This window comes from Medicago truncatula, chromosome 4, assembly GCF_003473485.1.
Source record: "Medicago truncatula cultivar Jemalong A17 chromosome 4, MtrunA17r5.0-ANR, whole genome shotgun sequence".
In the NCBI taxonomy this organism is placed as follows: domain Eukaryota; kingdom Viridiplantae; phylum Streptophyta; class Magnoliopsida; order Fabales; family Fabaceae; genus Medicago; species Medicago truncatula.
Genome location: NC_053045.1, coordinates 26548960 through 26570696, shown reverse-complemented (window position 1 = coordinate 26570696; position 21737 = coordinate 26548960). Strand labels below are relative to the sequence as shown.

At 32.9% G+C, this 21737-nt stretch overlaps 2 protein-coding genes across 2 annotated transcripts; one reads left to right on the top strand and one right to left on the bottom strand.

Moving 5' to 3' along the window:
* Nucleotides 1–270: 270 nt before the first annotated feature.
* LOC25492213 (apoptosis-inducing factor homolog A) lies at nt 271–3001 on the top strand. Its single transcript, XM_013600294.3, has 4 exons — nt 271–457; nt 856–1112; nt 1557–2008; nt 2490–3001. The coding sequence occupies exons 1-4, from the start codon at nt 360–362 to the stop codon at nt 2763–2765; spliced, it is 1083 nt and encodes a 360-aa protein (XP_013455748.1). The 5' UTR covers nt 271–359; the 3' UTR covers nt 2766–3001.
* A 13156-nt stretch (nt 3002–16157) lies between these two features.
* Nucleotides 16158–20025, bottom strand: LOC25492209 (receptor protein kinase TMK1). Its single transcript, XM_013600290.3, has 2 exons — nt 17297–20025; nt 16158–16958 (listed from the first exon to the last, which is right to left on the bottom strand). The coding sequence occupies exons 1-2, from the start codon at nt 19719–19721 to the stop codon at nt 16450–16452; spliced, it is 2934 nt and encodes a 977-aa protein (XP_013455744.2). The 5' UTR covers nt 19722–20025; the 3' UTR covers nt 16158–16449.
* Between the last annotated feature and the right edge of the window lie 1712 nt (nt 20026–21737).

Below are 21737 nucleotides of genomic sequence, written 5' to 3'. Positions count from 1 at the left end.
GGTCAAAGCAGAACCAAACAAACCGGTATAGTAAGCCTATAAAAAACAAAAATAAAATATTATGATTCCTTATACCAAAAAAAAAGTAATACTAAAAGATTCCTTAAAAAGTTGAAAATGAGAAGTTGCATTACACCACCTCATTCAGGTTGTAAAGTTGACTATAGTTGCCATTTGGCTTTGGTCATGTTTATGTCTAAATTCAACTACTAAGTTTTCTTTTGATGATACATGCAATGACGTAACAACATCTATTTATATTGTTTCCTTATCTTATTGTGACAATAGAACAATCATTACAAACTTAATATTTCAACTTTGATCAAAGGAAGAAGCTTAATTACAAAGATAAAATAAAAATGGTGGAAAAGAAAGTTGTGATTATAGGAGGTGGTGTTGCTGGTGCTGTCCTTGCTAAAACTATACAACATCATGCTAATGTCACTCTTATTGATCTGTGAGCTTTCTCTATGTTTTTTTGTAGTTCAATTCAATCCATGCTCTCTTTTTTTTGTTTAATTCAATTGTGTATCATTGTTTTCTTATAGTGTGTCAAATTTAATTTGAATGGTAATTTCAATTAAATCGATTGGAAGTTTTCGAGTCCAAACCCTGACCAAAACAATCGAGCCGATCTTTACTTGAAGTTTTACTTATCTTCTGACCGAACTATGGATCATAGGGTTTTTCTCTAGGAATTTGAGGGTCAAAAGAAAAAAGTTAATGGTAATTTTAAAAGTCTTCAATACCGGAGACATTTATGTTTGATCGCAGTCGTAGACTTTTATTTAAAACCGTACCCGAAACTTGTAGTGTAAAGTGGTTATAGTGACTAATAAGAGTTGTTGAACACAGGAAGGAGTATTTTGAGATTCCATGGGCAAGTTTGAGGGCAATGGTGGAGCCATCCTTTGCAGAAAGGACAGTAATCAACCATAGAGAATATTTCACAAAAGGTGACCTTGTTATATCAAGTGCCATCAACATAACTGAATCTGAAGTCTTCACGGCTGATGGCCGTGAATTTGCCTATGATTATCTTGTTATCGCAACTGGTCACACAGAATCTATCCCTAAAACAAGGACTGAAAGACTTGACCAATACAAAGGAGGTAAGCAATGATACTTGATATAGTAGGAAGTCACAGTTAAATATTGTTGATGCTTCATCAATAGCAGTTACTTTGCGGTCGAAGAGATATTTACATATCAAGATCGAAGTTCCACCATACAACTAATTGATAGAATTCGGATTCCATGCAATTAACAATTCCACTCATTGACGCAGTCAGCACATTGGTGGTTGTTTGATTGTGATGAACGGTTCAGTTTTCAATGCAAGTGTTGAATTTTTATTTAAATCTAAAATACTGAACTTGAAATCTGAATCGTGCAATCTCGATCCAACGACCACTGATGTGCTTACTGTGCGATGGTGAGATTGTGGATTGCAGACTATCTGAATACAAATTGTTATTCCCTATTTGTGTCAAGTCAAAGATTTTCGATATATCAATTTCATATGAGTGATGTGAACTCTTTTCTTGCAATGACAGAAAATACGAAGATAAAATCTGCACGTTCGGTTCTGATTGTTGGTGGAGGTCCAACTGGTGTTGAGCTAGCAGCAGAGATTGCTGTTGATTTTCCTGACAAAAAAGTTACAATAGTGCATAAAGGATCAAGATTGCTAGAATATATTGGACCAAAAGCTTCAAGAAAGACATTAAAATGGCTTAAATCAAGGAAAGTTGATGTAAAACTCGAACAATCAGTTGACTTAGATTCCTTCACAAATGAAAATAGGACATATCAAACTTCAGTTGGAGAGAGTATAGAAGCAGATACACATTTTCTATGTATAGGGAAACCACTATCCACAGCATGGCTAGGTGAAACTTTATTGAAAGATGATTTGGATGGTCATGGAAGGATCCAAGTTGATGAATACTTGAGAGTGAAGGGAAGGAACAACGTTTTCGCTATTGGAGACATTACAGATATTCAAGTAAGTGCTTACCAAATCTAAGTCAATTTGTTTTATTTTTTTTATCTTTGAGATATTTTTTTCCTTTCCATCAAACAAGTCTTGTCAAATAGTGGCTATAGTAGCGGAATTTGAACAATTCTCTATTGATCCGCGATACGCTATTTAGCACAAACGGTTGCCAGATAGTGCCTTTAGCAGTGTCATAGCATCGTATCATAGGAGAATTTGAAAAACTGATATTTTCCGCTATCTGAGATTGACCAGTCAGCTATTGTCAATCCCAGATACCGGAAAATAACAGTTACTCTCGCTGCTCAAACTTAGGACTTCACATAGCCAAGTAGTTTTTTGTAATCAAGTTGTTGCATTAGACCTGGTTTATATAGTCGGAACATAACATGATCGATATCTTTCAGTATTTATTAGTTTGCTATTTTCACACAAACCATCATAGTTAATGCAACATTGTTTGATTTGAAAATTGAAATATATGTTACAGGAAATAAAACAAGGAGTGTATGCACAAGGTCATGCTCAATTAGTTGCCAAGAATCTGAAGCTATTGATAGAAGGAGGAGCGAAAGAACGTAAATTAGGTACTTACAAGGCACAACCAGCCATATCTATTGTTTCACTTGGAAGAAAACATGGTGTTGCACAATTTCCTTTCATGACAATTGTTGGAAGGCTTCCTGGTATGATCAAATCAGGAGATTTGTTTGTTGGGAAAACAAGAAAGGGATTAGGACTTGAACCTAATGTTAAAAAATCTTAATTTGATATTGTGTGCATATGATTATTCAACTCATTTTTCCTGGTTATTATTTGTGTATGTGTGTGTTCATCTTGTGTTTTCTTTCAGATTGTATTCCATTGAATTCCAATGTACCTGCAGTTGTATTTGTTTATCATTTTGAATTTTGTAAGTTTTGTGAATGGAGGCTTTTGTAAGTGATGTATATTTACCTTTACATAATAGATGATTTGAATTATTCCTTTTTTGGGCTGAAATAATATTTCTTTCTATTATATATGCTTTTTAAGCCTTAATTGTAGTTGTATTCTTCATCTAGATTGATGAAGATGGGCGTGTTGGTGTTGATATGATGGTGGATAATCAATATAATTGAATGTTTCTTCGTAGGTTTTATTTTAAATATTTTGTTAGGCATCTAGTCTAATTTTGCCTTGAAACTTTTCTATATGATCTTCGAAATTGTTTCTTCATAGGCCAAGCAAGTGGATGTGTATGTATTTCATGTAATCGAATAAGCTCGAATTTACCTTCTTCTATCAGTTTGAAAACAACTTTTGCATTGCATCATTCTCTTGTAAGAGTCCTTATTCTAGTCTTGACGGTTGATTCCCTTTGATCCACTTCTTTTGTCTTGGTTGGTAAATAACCTTTGTTGTGAATTCGTTGAGAAAACCACACCAATAAAAACTTGATGCGTGGAGCAAATTAATACCAAGTAATCAAATCAAGCGGGTAGCAAATAATTCAAACAAAAATAAACAGCAAGAGATAAAAGGAAGAGAGAGAAAGAACACAAGAATTTGTTTACCCAGTTCGGTCTAATGATGACCTAGTCTGGGGGAGAGAGCAGCTCTCCGATCCACTATAATGATATGAGTTTCTTTACAAAGAGATATTGAGTAACAAGAACCAGTCTTCAAACCTAATTCTACCCAAGTCCCAGCCTCTTCCCGTGACCAAGAGACTCAATCCTAATAGTGCTTTGTTCAAGGTGAATCAAAACAATCCCAACCCTAGTGTTGTTGCCAAGAGAAATTCTCTATAAACCCTAGTTTGTATGTTGGTTTCTAAACCCTATTTTTCTACACACTTTATCATCTGATACAAGGCTTATATTTATAGTGGAAAGTAAACCCTTAAAAAACTGAAACAAATCTAACTGAAAAATACGTTTTATTTTTATCTTCAGCGCGACCATCATGGCACGATGCGGCTTCATCGTGGCACAATTTTTCCAGTAGCTTCCTCAGAATCTTGCTTCAACAATCGTGGTGCGATGCTTCTCCATCGTGGCACGATTCTCCAGATTTCTGATTTTAAGTTAACTCTCACAACCTTATTTCAAGCATACAAAATATTTTCAACGCTCCACACCATTTTTATCTTTTGTTAATGTTGAAGAACGTACACTAAATCCAACAGTATGTGCATAATTTTCGTGAAATAGTTCATCTTCTTCTAAAGTATCAAATACTTGTCCAAACTTAGGCTTTAATTCATCTTTATACGAAGAATAAGATTCATGAACAAGCCCAAAAATTCATCTGATATTAATACATATGAACCCAGAAATTCATCTAACATTCATACATATGAACCTAGGAACATTTTGAAGTTCATAATTGATGAACATTTGAACATTCTGAAGTATTCTAATGAACCCATAAACATTCTGAAGTTCAAAATGTTGATCAAGACTTTCAAGCAAAAGTTGTTAAGTACTAGGACATGTGACACAAGACTATTGCACACGTCCTAACAACTACAAGAGGTCAAGAAACTTTATAAAAGGGACTGAAGGCTCACTTTGTAGATACATGACTTACAAGCATACTTAAACAACTTAATAAAAGTGTTTAAAGCTTCTTAGCAAAACTGATTACAAATATCAACTCTAAAGACTCCTAAAATCTCAAAGAGTGTGTAACAGTTATCTCTTTATCTTTTCAAAGATAATCTTCTCCTTCCTTTTCTTCTTGTCTGATTCATTCAAACTTACAATTCATTTGTAAGAGAAAAATCTCATCTAGCTTTAAGGGTATGTGTAGGTTAAGTAGAAAGTTGTAAAGTCTTGTGTGACTTAGCAAAAGAGATCGTGACTTTGTCGAAGCTTAGAAAATACAGGTTGTAATTGTTCCAAAGGAACAAAGTTGTACGGTGCAGGAGTTGAGAAGGTTGTTTCAAGCATTATAGTGGAAAATTCTCACAGTTATAAGGAGTGGACTAGCCCATATTGGGTGAACCACTATAAGTCATGTGTGTCCTAATCTTCTATCCATATACTCTTTATTTACAGTATACATATCACACACACAACTATACATATTTAATATTTTGTTTTATAGTAACACTTCAGAACATTATGAAGTTTGTTTTACCTTTGTCCTTCCGAGTTTCAACTTGAGAAGTTTTTTTAAGTACATGATTTAATTTTAAAAAGGGTTACAATTCAAACCCTCCATTTCTTGTGACAATTATATCTACTTCAATAGAGGCCCCAACGGTTCTCCCTATTGCACTCCAACGGCTGACATAATATGCCCATCTCCAATGCATAGCTTCATTGCCTGACCATAAAGGAACTCAACACATAAAGAAATAGATGGAAATCTAACCTTCTCCTAACGTTGTAGTGCCGACTTGTCTACCAATTTAAAAACATTCGAGAATGTTCTATTTGCTATGATAAGGTCCTCGTATCCTCCTTGACTCAGGGTTAAATCTTTGACTCGGCAATTTTTTATTTTTTTATTTTTTTTTATAAACCTTGAGTTAAGTTTATATTTTAAAAGACTTCATCGGAAAACTTGTTTAAGACCTCTAAAAGATATTTCTCTGGCCTTGCTCAAAGTTGTATGTACGGGACAAATTTATGTATTCCCTTTGTCTCTTATGTTAAGAAAAGTTGGTAGCGTAGTTAATATGTTTATTTTATGCGTAAATATTATTAGCTAAATCATTATTTGTTGTATGTGTATTTAATTTGACTTTTTTATATTCTTAAATAAGTTAATAGAATTAATTAAAGGTATGTTTAAGAATAAAAATAATAAATGTATCTACTAATTTATATAAGGACTTATATTTATAGACAATATATATTTTTCAAAGAAAACTTATACAAGTTATGCTAACAAATACACTTATGACATTTGTTAAAGAAATCAAAAGTAATAGGTTTGCATTCGATCCAACAATATTATGACTTTCAAAAAAATTAAGCTCATCACTATTTACCATTTTCTAATATAACATTTTTATTTATCTTTTTAACTAATGTCTTAAGGGTATTCTTTAGCGTTTCCCTACTTATAATTAGAGACAGAGAAAGTATTTATTACTTATTTACTTATATAGTACTTTTATATCAATGCAGAATCTTGACTCTCAACAAACAAATAATTGTTGCAGAGAATTAGATTTGGGAAGACCACATATACATTTTTGTAATTTTTCTAGGTTAATTATTTTGTTTGTGACATCATCTATCATCAGATACTGCAAACCTAATTCAGGTGGCTCGACAACTACATTAGACGGCGATATCAGATACTCGAATATTTTGCCATAATTAACTCTGCTACATTCTGTCATATTATAATAAAAAAAAAACTTAAATATTTTCTTTATAAAAAATGGCTGTACTACTAGCCATCATTCAAATCCTTAAACCTCTTCTCTATAAAATGTGACTTTCTCTTTACCATTGTAACACTTTCAGAACTTTTAAACCTTCTTTGTATACATTAATATTGATGGCATCAAAGACAATTTTCGCCTTTGTCATTGTATTGATTCTGTTGTTTTTGTTTATGATGGCAGAGCCTTCTGGTACCAAGGAGGTTATAAACAGGAAGGTTTGTTTCCTAAAAGCACACATAATTTTGTTCAATACAAACTTTATTTTTTCTAGGGCAAAATATTCTGTTTTTTTTTTTTTTAAATCAAAAATAAAATTATTTTGATCTGTGTTTTTGTGCAGGTTTTGAAAAACAATGGTTATATGTATGATGAAAAATCAGTGAGTTGGGATCAGTTGAGGAAGATTCCTTCAGGGCCAGATCCTTTGCATCACAATGGTGGCACCCCCAAGCCTGAAACACCTTAATGCTATTGGAATTATCCTGTTGTTGTGCCTTACTTTCTTGCTAGTTTTTGGTAGTAATTTGACTACTTCATTATGTAGCTAGTTTAATCAATATGAACTTTTTAAGTTCAGTATTTTGTGTAATCCTTCAAAAAAAAGTTTAGTGTGTTGTGTAGTCTTGTGGGATATTTTCAGCTTGTTTCCAACTTTCTCTTTGTTGATTATGGCTCTGTTTGGTAAAAATAGCGGATAGCTGATAAGTTAACTGATAGCTTTTAGCTTATAAGCTAACTGAAGTGTTTGGTAAAAATAGCGGTTCAACTAGCTGATAAATGTAAAATGACATAAAGGGTATTCTTAATTCATAATAAAAATTATATCATTAATTTAAGTATTTGTAATTTTGTAAACTAATTTTTCTTTAAAAAAATACTTTAAATTTATTAATTTAATATATCCTATGTATTATAAATTAAATTAAATTTTATTCACTAAAACTTTATCTTATATTTATTATCATTTAAGTGTTTCTACTTTATAAAGAAAATAACATTTACCTCAAAAATAAAAATAAAAAAGTAGCACTAATAGAGTAATATTAATAACAGAGAATAAAGAAAATAACACTTACCTCAAAAAAATAAAATAAAAAGTAACACTAATAGAATAATAGTATTTTGTTCCGTAAAAAAAAAAAAAACTAAGGTATATATTTTTTCAAAAAAAAAAAAAAAAGGCCAGCTGATATATATACAAAAATTGGAATAAATGGATAGTAGTCTTTATTACGTAGCTTATTATAAAAATTATAATGGATAAAAATACAATTTAAATGAAATAATAAGGGTAAAATTGGAAGAAAAAGTGAGAAGCTATAAGCTATAAGCTCAAACGCTACTTGGAATAGCTTCTGAAAAATAGCTTATAAGCTCGTGAAATAAGTTATAAGCTCATGGTGAAAAAGTGTTACCAAACAGAGCTTTTTTTGTCAAACGAGCTTATAAGCTATAAGCTAAAAGCTAAAAGCTCTTTTTTTGGTTTCCCAAACAGACCCTATATATGTTACTATGTTAGTACCTTTTATTTAGGAGTTAGTTTTTTAATTTAGTCTTAATTGCATTTTTGACACATGTTTCACAATTTTGTGATTTTGACCCATCTATAAAATGTGCAATTTTGATCCTCAAGTTTGCAAAGGAGGTAAAATTTAAGGGATCAAAAGTGCTATTTTTAAATTTGGGGATCAAAATCGCAAGTTTGTGAAACTTGAGAAACCAAAAATGCATTTTAGCCTTTTTTTATTTACCACCCCTACTCATATTTTGATTAAATTGAGGTGACATGAATTTTCTCTTACATGTGGCATGCTCTAATTGGACCATTGTTAGATGACTTTGGAAATTAATTTATGATTACTAATTGGAAAAAATTCATGTTACGCCATTTCTTCCGACTCCTGAAAACTTGATACAACTCTTGAAAATTCACATTAATTAACATGAGAAAATTCACTTTTGTCGTATCTCTTTTGACCCCTCAAAAAAGAAATTCGACATTCATTCATATTCGCAAGAGAATCCTAATCTCATAGATTGGATATAAATAGAAAGTAGTGAGATAATGTGTTTTGTGTCTTCTTATTCGCAAATTATAAGACAAACCACTATAGTGTATGTTAACTTCTATCCTTTCTTTAAAATCATTTAAAAGACCAAACTTTTATCAATTAAAATTTTGTCTTTTTACTATTTTTTTAGAGTTGAAAATGAGTCGAGTTCAACACGTCAAAGCTCGACTGGATAAAAATATATTCATCTTAGAATTTGATTCGAGTTCGAAATAAAAAAAATTTAGCTTGAGTTTGACTTGTTTAAACATCACAAATAACTCGGTTTGACATGTTTGCTTGAATAATATAATTAAAAAAAAAGGTCAAATTTATAGATGTTTAGCCTTTTAACTAAAAAAAATGCCAAGAATGAATTATAATTAAACCTATCCTAAAGGTGTTTAACGGATAGAAATATACAAAGTTCATACCTAGGTAAATATGCAAATAAATATCATTAAAAAAGATTTTAAAAATAATAAATTCAATATTTTGAAACTTTTAAAAGGAATTCATTTTTACGTAAAACTTATAAATTATTTTTCTATTTGAATCCTTATCATATGCTCTTTTTTAACCTTTGACGGTAGAACTGATATTTTGATTAGAAATGTGTACCTGGAAAGATCCTTGTTTGTGATAAGTGATAGCTAACCTGGAGTCTCAGTTATCATATCTAACTATAGAGTCCAAATTGCATAATGAGCTAAGTACGATATGATAGAAAATGTCGTTGATATGCCGGCTTGCTTGGGTGACATAAAGTGGATAGGATATTCCTCTATTCAAATTTCAAATACTATTGTGTTAATGTACAAGAAAATTGTTGTTGACACATTTCATAAGGTTGAGGCACACAAGTTAAATATAATTTTGCTTAACTATCGAGGAATTCAAAAACCAGCTGCAGTTAACTGCCGAGAATTATGTTTCATCAGATGAAACAACCACCTGCTCCCCCTACACACTATTTCATCATCAACTTCCATACCACTTCCATCCAAACCCCAAATCCAATATTTTTTTTCATCAAATCTTGCTCCAAAATCATTCAAGCATCAAGCATAGGAGGTATCAACAGACTTTTGACGTAAAAAAATAGGTATTTGAGCATTTTAAGTCGTTCATTTTTAGGCTTTGTTATGGGTTTTTACGTCAGTTTACGTAGAACTCTGTCATGAGAATCCCCGGTAGCTTACTACCGAAGTAAATTTCGGTAGTTTACTGCCAAGGAAAACCTCGGTAGTAAGGTACCGAGGAATACCTGTGAAAAAAATTTCACACAGGAAAAATGGCAGCTACTGCCATTTTTCAAATTTTTTGTTTTTGTTTTTTGTTTTTGTTTTAATTCATTATGGCATTGATGTTTATGCATTAGTTAGTTGTTAATTCATATTTTTGTGTTGTTTAATTATAGTAATGGTAGATAACGCGGAAGATGTTTCGGGAGAGACAAAACCAAATTTTGTCGAAATTTCTAGAGATGTCAAACCGCCTTAGGTTGAAGCGAAACCAAACATTGATGGAGCTTCCGTCCATGTTGAAGCTTCAAAATATGTTGACTCTGGTGTCCTCCCACTTCAAGCCCACGAAGTTGACATAGCTAGGTTTTATTCAGACGACGTTAAGTCGAAAGATAAAGAAGAATTGCTTGAGTGGGCACGTCGTCAAGCAAATAAGACGGAATTTACAATTGTTACACAAAGATCAAGCTTGATCAATCCAATGTTCCGCCTAGTGTGTGAAAGGAGTGGAGCTCACAAAGTGCCGGAAAAAAAAAATCGAAGCATGCAACAACGGGATCAAGAAAATGTGGGTGCTTGTTCATGATTAGTGGATATCAAAGTAAGCAAACAAAGGAATGAGGATTAAACATTCTTAATGGAGTTCACAACCATGCAATGAAGCCGGCTTTAGAATGACACATTCTTGCCGATAGATTAAAGGAGGACGACAAGAAGATTGTAGGTGACTTGACCAAGAGCAAGATGCTTCCAAGAAATATTTTGATACATTTGAAGAACAAAAGACCGCATTGCATGACAAATGTGAAGCAAGTGTACAATGAACGTCAACAAATATGGACAAATAGAGGTGACAAGAAGCCGTTGCAATATTTAATCTCGAAGTTTGAGGTGTACATCTTGTAGATAAGTGGTTGACTTTTCCGGACATGAGACACATTGTTGCTAATTATTACAAAAAGTGTGTGGTCGTGTTGACAAATCTTGAAGTTGGAAAATCAGAATCTTTTTTCCACTAAGAGGGCCACCACTACCGGGTAAGCAAAAAAGTCCCATCATGTGCCTTGGGGTAATTCCAAATCATTTCGTGCTTATTTACTTGAAGAACAGTTGTCGACTACCTCCATCATCTACAGAGTGGCACAATGACAAGAAAGAAGATGTGGTGACTTGGGAAGATGAGTATTTGGATAAACAGAGTTGTTCCGAAAGCTCATGGCTATTGAAAGTGGAAACAAACCACTGAAACCACAAAAGGAGTCAAACAAAGCGGCGCCTATTTTGTTAGACACTCTCGAAAAACCACAGCAACAATTTGAAGTTATTGCGGAAGATGAGGAAGATTCTATTTCACTTTATCTTCCCCAATCATTTGGTCTTTAATGAGTGATTTTTTTGTCGGTGTTAGTCCTTTTTTTTTTGTAGAAATTACACCGACATATATTTTGGGGTCAAAATTGTAACGTCGTCAATTTTTTGTGGGCAATATATAATTAACATTATGTAATTTATATTGATATATATGATAATATGACTTTTATGTGGTGAAACTAGAGCAATACTTATTTATTCGTTATTAATGTTTACACATTTGATTTATTCGTTATTACATTTCATTTAATTTTGTTCTAATCTATGATTCTTTTCTTAAAGCTTTTGTCAAGTGAAACATGTCTGAGGTTGCAAAAATTGAAGGCCGTGTTAGGTACTCCGCTTTTTAAAAAGACAATTAAGGTTATGATAACGCCGACAGACTCTCTTGATGATTTGAAGGCACAACTTAACACTTATTTTTAGCATCTTGATGAAAATCAATATACACGTCACTTGTTTTGTCAAATGTCATGCATAGACCTATGAGAAGATAGAGATGAATACGCATGGAAAACGGCAAGCTATATGCCTTGGCTAATTGAAGACGATAGCGACGTCGAATTTATGTTTCGGAATATGGTAGAAGATAATATATTATATATGTATGTTAGTTCTATATGCAATTGCGTTGAATGTAAGAAGTGATTTAATTTAATGATGTGTAATGAGTTGTAATGTGTTGTTTAATTATGGACACTATGTAACATTTTGATGAATTTCAAACTTTTGTGTATTTTGAATCAAATGTCGGTTTGATTTAATTATGGACAATTGTAAAAGATATTGTATTTTACTTGTTTATGAGTGAGTTTAAATGTTGTATAAGTTATATTGCCTTTGGAAATACTCTGGTTGAATTACAAGTAAAAACTAGCCGAAAAATGGCTTGGAAATGCTTAACAATTATGCAGAATCCACTGTCTGCATAAATGTTTTTCTCGGCAGATAACTGCAGCCGTTTTTTGAATTCCTCGACAGTTAACTGCCAAGGAGGCAAAAATGTATTTTACTTGTGTGTCTCTGCCATATGTCCAATTTTCAATGTACAACCCCCAAGAAGGTAATAATTAACAAGTAGTATAGTAACAACCTCTCAAAAAAATAAGAAAAATAAACCAGTACTAGCAACAACTCGTGCAAAGAAGGGCCTTTTTTTAAGAAAGTCGAATAGTTACATGTTATCTATATTTAGTTCATAGTAAAAAAAAAGTACATTACCCAAATAATCAACAAACACACAAACTCTTAACCTGAGATGTGATAATTTTTTTATAAAAAAAAATACAAGTACATTCTATCTCACCCTAGGGAAGGTTAAAAAAAGGACTTATATGTATATTTTTAAATAGAATATTCTTTGTGCACAATTGACTAATCCATCGAATTGACTAGAATCACAATGAACGACGGAGTTCTCACTCAACAAATGTTATGCTTCTCCATCCTCACGATTAAGTTAAAGCCTGAATTGGTGTGAACGTTTCGGTTTTTAGGGGAAGAAGATCTCGGTAATATGGAGTTTGGTCGGAAGATAAGTAAAGTTTGATCAATAATTGTTCAACTTAGGAATTAAATCCATGTTCTCTTGAACAACTATTCATCATTTGGTGGAGCCCGTTAACCACTTGAGTCAAATTACTCGGTTAAAGAATTAATTTTTTTTTTTGAGGGGTGAGGGGTAGAATTAATTAATTTTTTTCCATTTTTTAGAAAAAGATACTTATAGATTTCATTAGAAATAAGAGTAGCAATACAATCAAGTGTATGTAAATAAATTGTGGGACTACCTATTAAAGTGGCTTCACGTGCAAGGGCATGTGCCACCATATTTGCTTGTCGTTCAGTAAACTCCAACTTAAAATTTACAAAGTAAGAGGAGAACAAAGACCGACATACCGTAATAACTTGATCAAATTTTGTAACATTGGTATGTACTGAGTTGAAAGTGTCAGCAGTCGTCTTCAAATCAACTATGAAATCCACACCATCCATACTAATATCCTGTAGCCACTGGATCGCATAATATAGTAGAATCAATATTTTGCTACTTCTATAAAACGGTATATTTATTATTTTATATAAAAAAATTCTAACGTTGATGTATGATTATTGCTGTTGAATCTGAAAATTAGTTGAAATATCGACTAATAGCTCTCAAATGTGATTCTCTTTTCTTCAATTTATTACGTAGATGAGTATTAAGTACGTAATTTGGATGTTCTTTGAGCTACTATTAAACTGTGAAATACATAAAATGTAAGTAAATCAAAACTATAATGGGATAACTTAGGTAAGAAAATTATTTCATTGATTGTGTGTTTTGAAAAAATGTACAAGTCAATATTTATAGGTAAACACAAATCCCACAGGACAAAACAATGTAGCATACAAAAGTTAGCCTCGCGGCTAATTACGCCCATAGTGCAAATTCTTTCATGGGTGGGGTACGTGGCACCCCACGTTTGATTTGATCTTCTCTCTTTTGCAACATTAACATTTACTTTATCCACGGGTTCACAACTTACCCATAACGTATTTTCGTGCACATAACTACTTCAGTTAATGGCGCTATAAACATGGAACATGAGTACACCGTCAAAGTGTCAAATTCCATCGAATTTTAACTGATTCTAACACTCCCACGATGTGTGTGGATCTCAATATACTTTAGATGGTTTTGTACTCACTCAACCAATCGACCGATAGAAACTCGTCTGATCTTAAACTCACTTGTCTCGTGATCTTAGCTAACGAGTTATTTAGTTTTAGAACAAGTTATTATATACATTTTCTTTGCTTTTTAAAAAATTCTAAAGAACGAAAAATTGATATGTAACTTAAAGAGAATCAACTCACACCATGGTCCTGTATTATACTACTAGAAACAGAAATGGCTATTCCTTGTTTTAGAAGAAACAAGTGATATATGGATTTTAGATAATTATATAGATAAGAAGAAACAATACTCAAAATTTGTCAAAAAAAAAAAAAAAAAAAACTCAAAATTCTCTTAAAAATCTGGCTTCTTTCACATGGCTCATGCTTTGAATCCCACTATAATTAAGACAATTGTACGATGAGACAGGTGAAGATTAAATTCCTAAACTTTAGGTGTTATTTAAATTCAAACCTACTCTCGTACTTCTGAAGTTATATTTTGGTCCCCACATCACATGATTAACGAACTAAATTTGAGTCCAATCATTTCCATTGGGGGGCAGTACTTTAAATAAGATCATGAAAGTTTTGGTGGTACTTATGAATACCAACGCTATAATCAAGGTCATGAATATAGGTGGGTAGTATCATCCGCGATATGTGGCTTTTCCTAGTATCATCAAGTTTTTGCATTGAAATTGTTGGCTTAAATCAAGTATATGCAACAATAATTTCTCGAGTCGGGTAGGTCTACGATGGACGGCAAAGCATTTTTGTCACGAGTTGAAGTGTTGAGGAATATTCATGGCTAGATTCAAATCTATGATGTCTATGTTTGGCACTATGAAGCATGGACACGAAAACCAGATATCGATACGTCGATACTGCTGATAATTTGAGAAAATCACATAATTCGGTGTAATTATATGTGTTGGTGTCATGTCGTGTCCGAAACCGGGACACGCCTAATTCGATGAGTGTATGTGCTTCATATGTTTGGTATCACAGTTATATACCAAAACCATGACGACCCAACACGATTTTCTAAAAGCTACACTATAGATCTTCTACAAAATCAGGGTAGGTCACCATGATTTTGACCTACCCACGATACCAAACACACAACATCTAATTTGGTTGAAAGAGACATAAATCATCTCATCTAAACGTTTTTGAATTTATTTTTATGTTGGTATTTATTATCATGCTATTTTTTATTAAAATAATTTAGCTGAATTGGATATCATACACTAACCAAAGTGGAGAAAAGCTTCTCAAATAACACTTACATATGTGTTTGGTTTACATCATCATGTTAAGATGATAGCACAAACTTATCTTGATAATAACACAAACTTAAATTCAACACAAAAATTTCATACACAGAATATTGTTCACTTGAGATTAGTCTTGTAGCTGCTTAAAGGTCAGAAGAGGCAAGAAAAAAGAAAAGAAAATGGTGGTCCAACAAAAGGTAAAAGAAACCGTTAAGAGCTTTTTACTATTCACAGGCTCTCACTAAAAGCACTATACATGTGTGTACCATGTGAAATACTCACGCGTTGCACCTTTTCTTCTAAGAACATAATCATTTGTTAATGTTTTCAATCTTCAATATTACTCCACGAGATTAGTTTCTACTTGTAGAGAGACACCAACCAAATGTATATATTGTATGGCTAATATCCTAATGTGAGCAAATGCCTCAAATGCTAACATGTTACATGTAGGTGCATCCTAGTTGTCCACTTGTTCCGGTGCACCTTAAAAAGTCTTATTGTTTGAGAATTAAGGCAAATTATAGTTCATATATAACAGTCACACTTTTCAGCCTAACGAGACGTCTTTTATAAAGAATAAAATCGTGATAGACTTGCATTCAAAGTAGACAATACATCGAAACACTACATGGCGTACTTGAGAGAGTGGAATGAAACATTGGTGACTCCACAGGGGAGCGGGCCCATTAACTCTCTCTTAGCTTCCATTGGGAGACAACTTTTCCGATACACCTTAAAAAGTTTCACATTGCTTGAGAATCGAGACATATTGTATTTTATATACAACACCACACTCCTCAATCCAACGGGACGCATTTTATAAAGCACAAAACCATGAAAGAATTACATTCCAAGTAGGGAATACCTCGAAACGGACCAATGTGTCGTGTTTGATGGTGGAATGGAACAGAATCGAGACAAATGGTAGTTTATATACAACACCACACTCCTCAATCCAACGGGACGCATTTTATAAAGCACAAAACCATGAAAGAATTACATTCCAAGCAGAGAATACCTCGAAACGGACCAATGTGTCGTGTTTGATGGTGGAATGGAACACTGCCTTTTAGGGATTTAGATCTCCTACAATAGCTCTACGGTACAAAAAATTAGAGTAATTCGATCTTGTTGACAAAAAAACTCACACTCTTCAACTTCTTCAAACTGCCATTGACATTATTGGTTAATAACTTAATATTGACTTACTTTGCAGCATAGTTTCCTTATGTTGAGTGCTTGCAGAAAAAAAATGTATAAAAATAAATATCTTTTTGTTATCTACATTTTCATATCCGTATTAGTACTAGTACCTTAAAGTACTCTAAAGTGCAAAAGCAACAAATTTGAAACAAACAGATTATACCTTTTTTGGTTGCCAAAACAGACACAACAAATATGAAAGTGAATTTTACTCAAAAGGACACAATGCATTGGATTTACATCCAAATCATCTAGCATCAGCAGAAGTAAATGAATCTGCAAAACCAGAAGGTTTAGCTGGTATACTTCCTTTACTATTTTCAAGACTTGTATAGCTTGTACCTTTCCCTTCTGCTTCCTTCCAAATTTTCAACATTTGCGGAAGTGGTTGACCGAAGTCAATGCCACCGGCATAATCGAATTCTTCATCAACTGGTCGCCATTTCTCGACTAACTCTGACAGCACTTTGACTGGATGTCCCATATCTGGCCTATGGTTTGCCTCCCTAGCAGTGCAATGTCCGGCAAGTTCAGCTACAATTGAAATACTCTCGAAAGTCTCTTCGTTTACTTCAAGTGTTGGATCGACTGCAGCCATCAGTTTTTCTTTGTTCGATTTTATTTGCCAAAACCATTCGGCTAAGTAACGGTTTTCCTCTGGTCGGCTTTCGTCAAGAGCCATTAATCCGGTTAGGAGTTCCATCAATACGACGCCGTAGCTGAACACATCCACTTTAGTCGTGATTTTTCCCATTACTGAAACTCAGAAACTTTTAGTTAGTCTGTGGGAAGTTAGATGCGTCAAACTTACACAAATGATCAATAAGTGTAGTGATATAATCACATATATACCTTGTATAAATATAAAGCAAATCTAAGGGATACAATACAAGAATCATATAGCTCCTATATTCTTTAACATGCTCGTGGTTTTAAATTGCAGTTACGGTTACGTTGCAAACCTTTATATTGCGGTAAAATAATGTGGTAATATGCAGATATTAACATAAACTGTGCTATTATTCTCAATTTTGAAAACTGTTTCAAGATCGTAAATAAGGAATTTCCAGAGGTGATTTAAAGTAAAAACGTACCTGCATATTCAGGGGCAAGGTATCCAAATGTTCCAGCAAGTCTTGTTGCCATAGACTTTTCACCATCCGGTGCAAGTTTCACCAAACCAAAATCAGCAACTTTAGCTCGAGTATCATCTCCAAGTAAAATATTAGAAGACTTGAGGTCTCGATGGATGAACGTCTGTCGTGCAAGAGTGTGAAGGTATTCTATTCCTCTAGCAACATCAAGGGCTATTGCAAGCCTCTGTGACCAAGACAAAGGGACCAAATTCAAGCTTTTCCAATGGAAAAGATGTCTACTTAGAGCACCAAGAGGCATGTATTCATAAACCAAAAGCCTCTCATTTCCTTCAATAGAATAGCCTAACAAGGATACCAAATGTCGGTGCCGAACCTTCGAAAGAACGGCTATTTCCGCTTGAAACTCGTCGATTCCTTTGCTTCCAATAGCTCCACATTCCATTCTTTTCACTGCTATTTTTGTTCCATCCTCAAGTTCACCTTTGTAAACCGTTCCAAATCCACCACGGCCCAACTCATTTTCCGAAGCGAAATTGTTGGTGACCCTGCGCAGAACTTGTACTGAGATAACTAGGTTACCGGATTCAAATACATGATAGCTTTCGGTTTCACCACTATTGTTAGTCAGAGAGCTTATTCCTGTCTTTGTCGATAAGCTCCCGTTGGTGCTATCCGACACTGCTAATTTAACCATCACTTTTGGATCGGATCCATCTTGACTTTGAGCCACGATAGAGCTAGAACCATCCAATGAGTGTTTTTTATTCTTCTTCTTCGCACAACAGCATATAAAGAGATAAATAACCAATGCAGCTACAAATGCAAAAACTGCAGCTCCAGCCACGATTGCTACTGTTTTGAATTTATTCGAGTTACTCTGTTGAGTATTTGATTCGCCATTCCTAGACTGATTGGAGCTTGAACTTTGCCTAGGGGAAGGTGGAATAACGACAGATGGTGATGGCGATGGCGGTGGCGTCAGATATGGCCGCACGTTGTGTGGTGAAGGTGGTTCACTTACAGGTGATGGACTTTTAACAGGAACCGGACTTCTTCGAGTTTGGTTATCAAAAAGAGGGTTACCATCAATAATAACCTTCACACCATCACGAAAATTCGGCAATGGAGGTTCCAAATTGTTATCACTCAAATCCAACAAACTCAATGATTTCAATTCCGTAAAATTACTAGGAACTTTACCACTTATATTGTTTCCTGCAAGCCTAATTGTAAGTAATGAATCTAACATAGCAAGTGAAGGACTCAATGTACCATTAAGCTTTCGTCCGGGCAAATTGATTCTAGATACCTTCGAGTTACCGCAGCTCAACCCAAACCATGGTTCTCCACAAGGATCATTACCAACCCATTGAGTAACAAGAAATGATGGATAATTCAGATTACGAAGAAAATCCAATAGAACATTAACATTAGAAGCACAATCAAGACCAGGTTTAGTTTGACAAAAGGAATTAGAATCATAAGATACTTTTGCAGCCTTAAACTTTGGTATTGGACCCATAAACATATTATTATTTAACACAAGTAACTTAAGATCCATATTTGCCAATGAATATGGAATCAAACCTACAAGTTTATTACCATTGAGGTTAAGCTCTTGCAGTGCAGTCAAATTTCCAATATTCGATGGAATTGTTCCGCTGAACTTGTTTCCATGTAACCAAACCTGTCTCAAATATGTCATTGAAGCAATAACATCAATAGAACCTGTCATTCCAGCACCTTGTTGATCATTCAACCACAGAACCTGAATCGAAGATTGACCGAAACTAACCGGAATTTCACCCGAAAGTCTGTTACCTGAAAGCCTCAAATTTGACAAAGAAGACAATGTGCCTAGAAACTCAGGTAATGGACCAACCAAATTACAATTCACCAAAGAAAGATTTGTTAATTGAGCTGAATTTTTCAAGTCCAATGGAAATAACCAACCATTAGTAGCATTCAAAGGGTTTTCTTCCAAAGACAAAACCTGAATATTATCAAGTCCATTGAAGAAATCAACAGGGATTGCATCAAATTCATTGTAATCCAAAAAAGCATATTGCAAATTGGATAATCCACTAAAACTAGGTAACATTCCACTAAGATTATTTCTTTGAAGACCTAAATTCTGAAGCTCTGAAAGCTGGTTAAAATTTGAAGGCAATGAACCTTTAAGACCAAGATTTTTAGCTTGAATCTGAGTAACTCTACCCTTAGAACAGAACACATAATTCCATGAAGGTGAACCACATGGATCATTACCATTTTCAGGCCATTTCAGAAGCTCTGAATTCTTCAACCCTTTTTTGAAATCATTCAGAATTTTGAGATCATTTGGGTTGGTTTCACCATAAGACATTGAAATCATAAAGAAAAATAACAAAAAGATGAAAACTTCAATTTGAAAAACTACCATGGCTAACTTAACTTTTTTGTGAAAATGATGATCAAGGTTGAAACTTTTCAAGAAAACTCACAACCCCATTTGTGAAAAAGATCAATATGTGTCTAAATTCTATGATGAAAATGAGATTGAAACAAAAAGACCAAGATTGTAAAAATGAAAAACAGGAACATTGGTGAGTGAGAGTTTGTACATTTGTTGTTTGGTTGTTCCTCTCACCGACAAAGAAGAATAAACAAATTAAAAGGAAACACTATTCACAAAATGGTGAAGTGAAAGAGTAGAGAGAGAAGACAAGAAAAGAGAACAAAGTTGTTAAAAGAGTGTGTGGAACTCTTTTTGTTCAAGGAAGAAAATAAGCAATATTTTAATTTTGTCAAAACAATAAAGAAGGAATATTTTAAAAATAAAATATTAAATACGCGAGACTTTTTGATCATGATTCAAATGTTTTAAATTAATCGTCGATCACGACAAAACAACGGTCAAATTGCTTATAAATGACGATGATTTATAATTTAATCGATTAACCCGATTTATAGTTTATAAAACATTTTCGAGTAATTGTAAAAATATCTTTGAACAATATTATATCAACTCTAGTGTTGAGTTTGTGAGGAGACAAGAAACGAGACAACTTATGGATTAGCTAAGACGACCACATTCACGATTAGTTTCTAAATTTGGATAGAAATACTATATTGTATTGAACACATTTAAAATAATGAAATGTTATAAACTTATTTCCATAAAAATATAACATTTTTGGCATGGTTTTAAAAAATATTTTAGAAGTAGACTGAACGATTTTATTGATCGTCTTATTGAATTTATAGTTTTTAAAACATTTCATGCGTGATTATACAAAAACGTTTTAAAACTAAATTGAATGAAGCAATTGACCACATATTCAATTGTTGATTTTGTCGTGATTGTATTATAGTTTGATTGAATCAAATTGAACCGCGATAATCGGTTGAAATGAGTTGAACTATTGTTAGTTTAATTAGATTTCATTCTCTAACATGGTGATATTCATAACTCAACTGGTGTGAGTTAAGAGTTAAAACGTTGAAAATTCATAGTTGGAGTAAGGGAAAAGTACCATAACATATTATCATTACAAAAATATCCATTTTTCAACATTATTTTTTATTTATTATCTGATTTGTAGGTCCCATCCATTCGATTTATGATTCATTTTTAAAACATAATGCTTTTTTTGGTAGAAATTTTTAAAACATAATGCTAATAAAGAAAAAGATCGTTTCTCTCTCTCTCTCTGTTTTTTCTTTTTTTTTAAATGATCGTCTCTTGTCCAAAATTTCCTCCTCTCTTATTTTCTGCCTCTTTTGAATAATATTTCGCTTTTGTGCAAACTACTGTTTTAGTCAATTATCATTAATGACAATTAACCAATTGCCGTTAACTTATATGTAAAATTATTAATTATTACACCTCTGTCCAAAATTATGTTATTTTAGAAAAAATTGTTTGTTGCAAATTATATACCACATTTTCTGATTTTTCAATTTATGTTTTTCATACCATTAATAAAGGATAATTTTGTAACACAAATCACAATGATATACAATATTAACTACATTTTTTAATCTATGTGAAATTCATAAAGTGACATATAATTTTGAACGAAGGAGTAATATTTTCAAAACATTCACTTGTCAATACGTACAGGTTTTATATTTTTAATTTCTTAATTAATTTCCCTTTAATTTTTTACCAATCAAGATACGATATACGGTCTGTATACGTTAATAAAAAAATTATATAATTAAATGTACAATAGAATTATAACCATTTTTTTAAAATGCATATAAGCACTCTCTTCATTGTCGGTCTCACATGTCTTTATTAAAAAATAAATTGTAATTATATAAAGTTATTGATATATGGTTACTGGGTTCCACATAAAGAATTTGTGTTATGTCCTATATTTGAGGGATTGGGTACTTATTGTGCACTCTCCTAAAAAATATATAAATAAGTGGTGTGTATACGTGAGAGTTA

Bases quoted from the DNA above. Each gene is read 5' to 3' on its own strand.
- LOC25492213 (XM_013600294.3), top strand. From the start codon at position 360: ATGGTGGAAAAGAAAGTTGTGATTATAGGAGGTGGTGTTGCTGGTGCT. The intron at 458-855 runs GTGAGCTTTCTC...TGTTGAACACAG, and splicing joins AATGTCACTCTTATTGATCT to GAAGGAGTATTTTGAGATTC. The intron at 1,113-1,556 runs GTAAGCAATGAT...TTGCAATGACAG, and splicing joins ACTTGACCAATACAAAGGAG to AAAATACGAAGATAAAATCT.
- LOC25492209 (XM_013600290.3), bottom strand. From the start codon at position 19,721: ATGGTAGTTTTTCAAATTGAAGTTTTCATCTTTTTGTTATTTTTCTTT. The intron at 16,959-17,296 runs GTACGTTTTTAC...TCTGAGTTTCAG, and splicing joins CCTTGCCCCTGAATATGCAG to TAATGGGAAAAATCACGACT.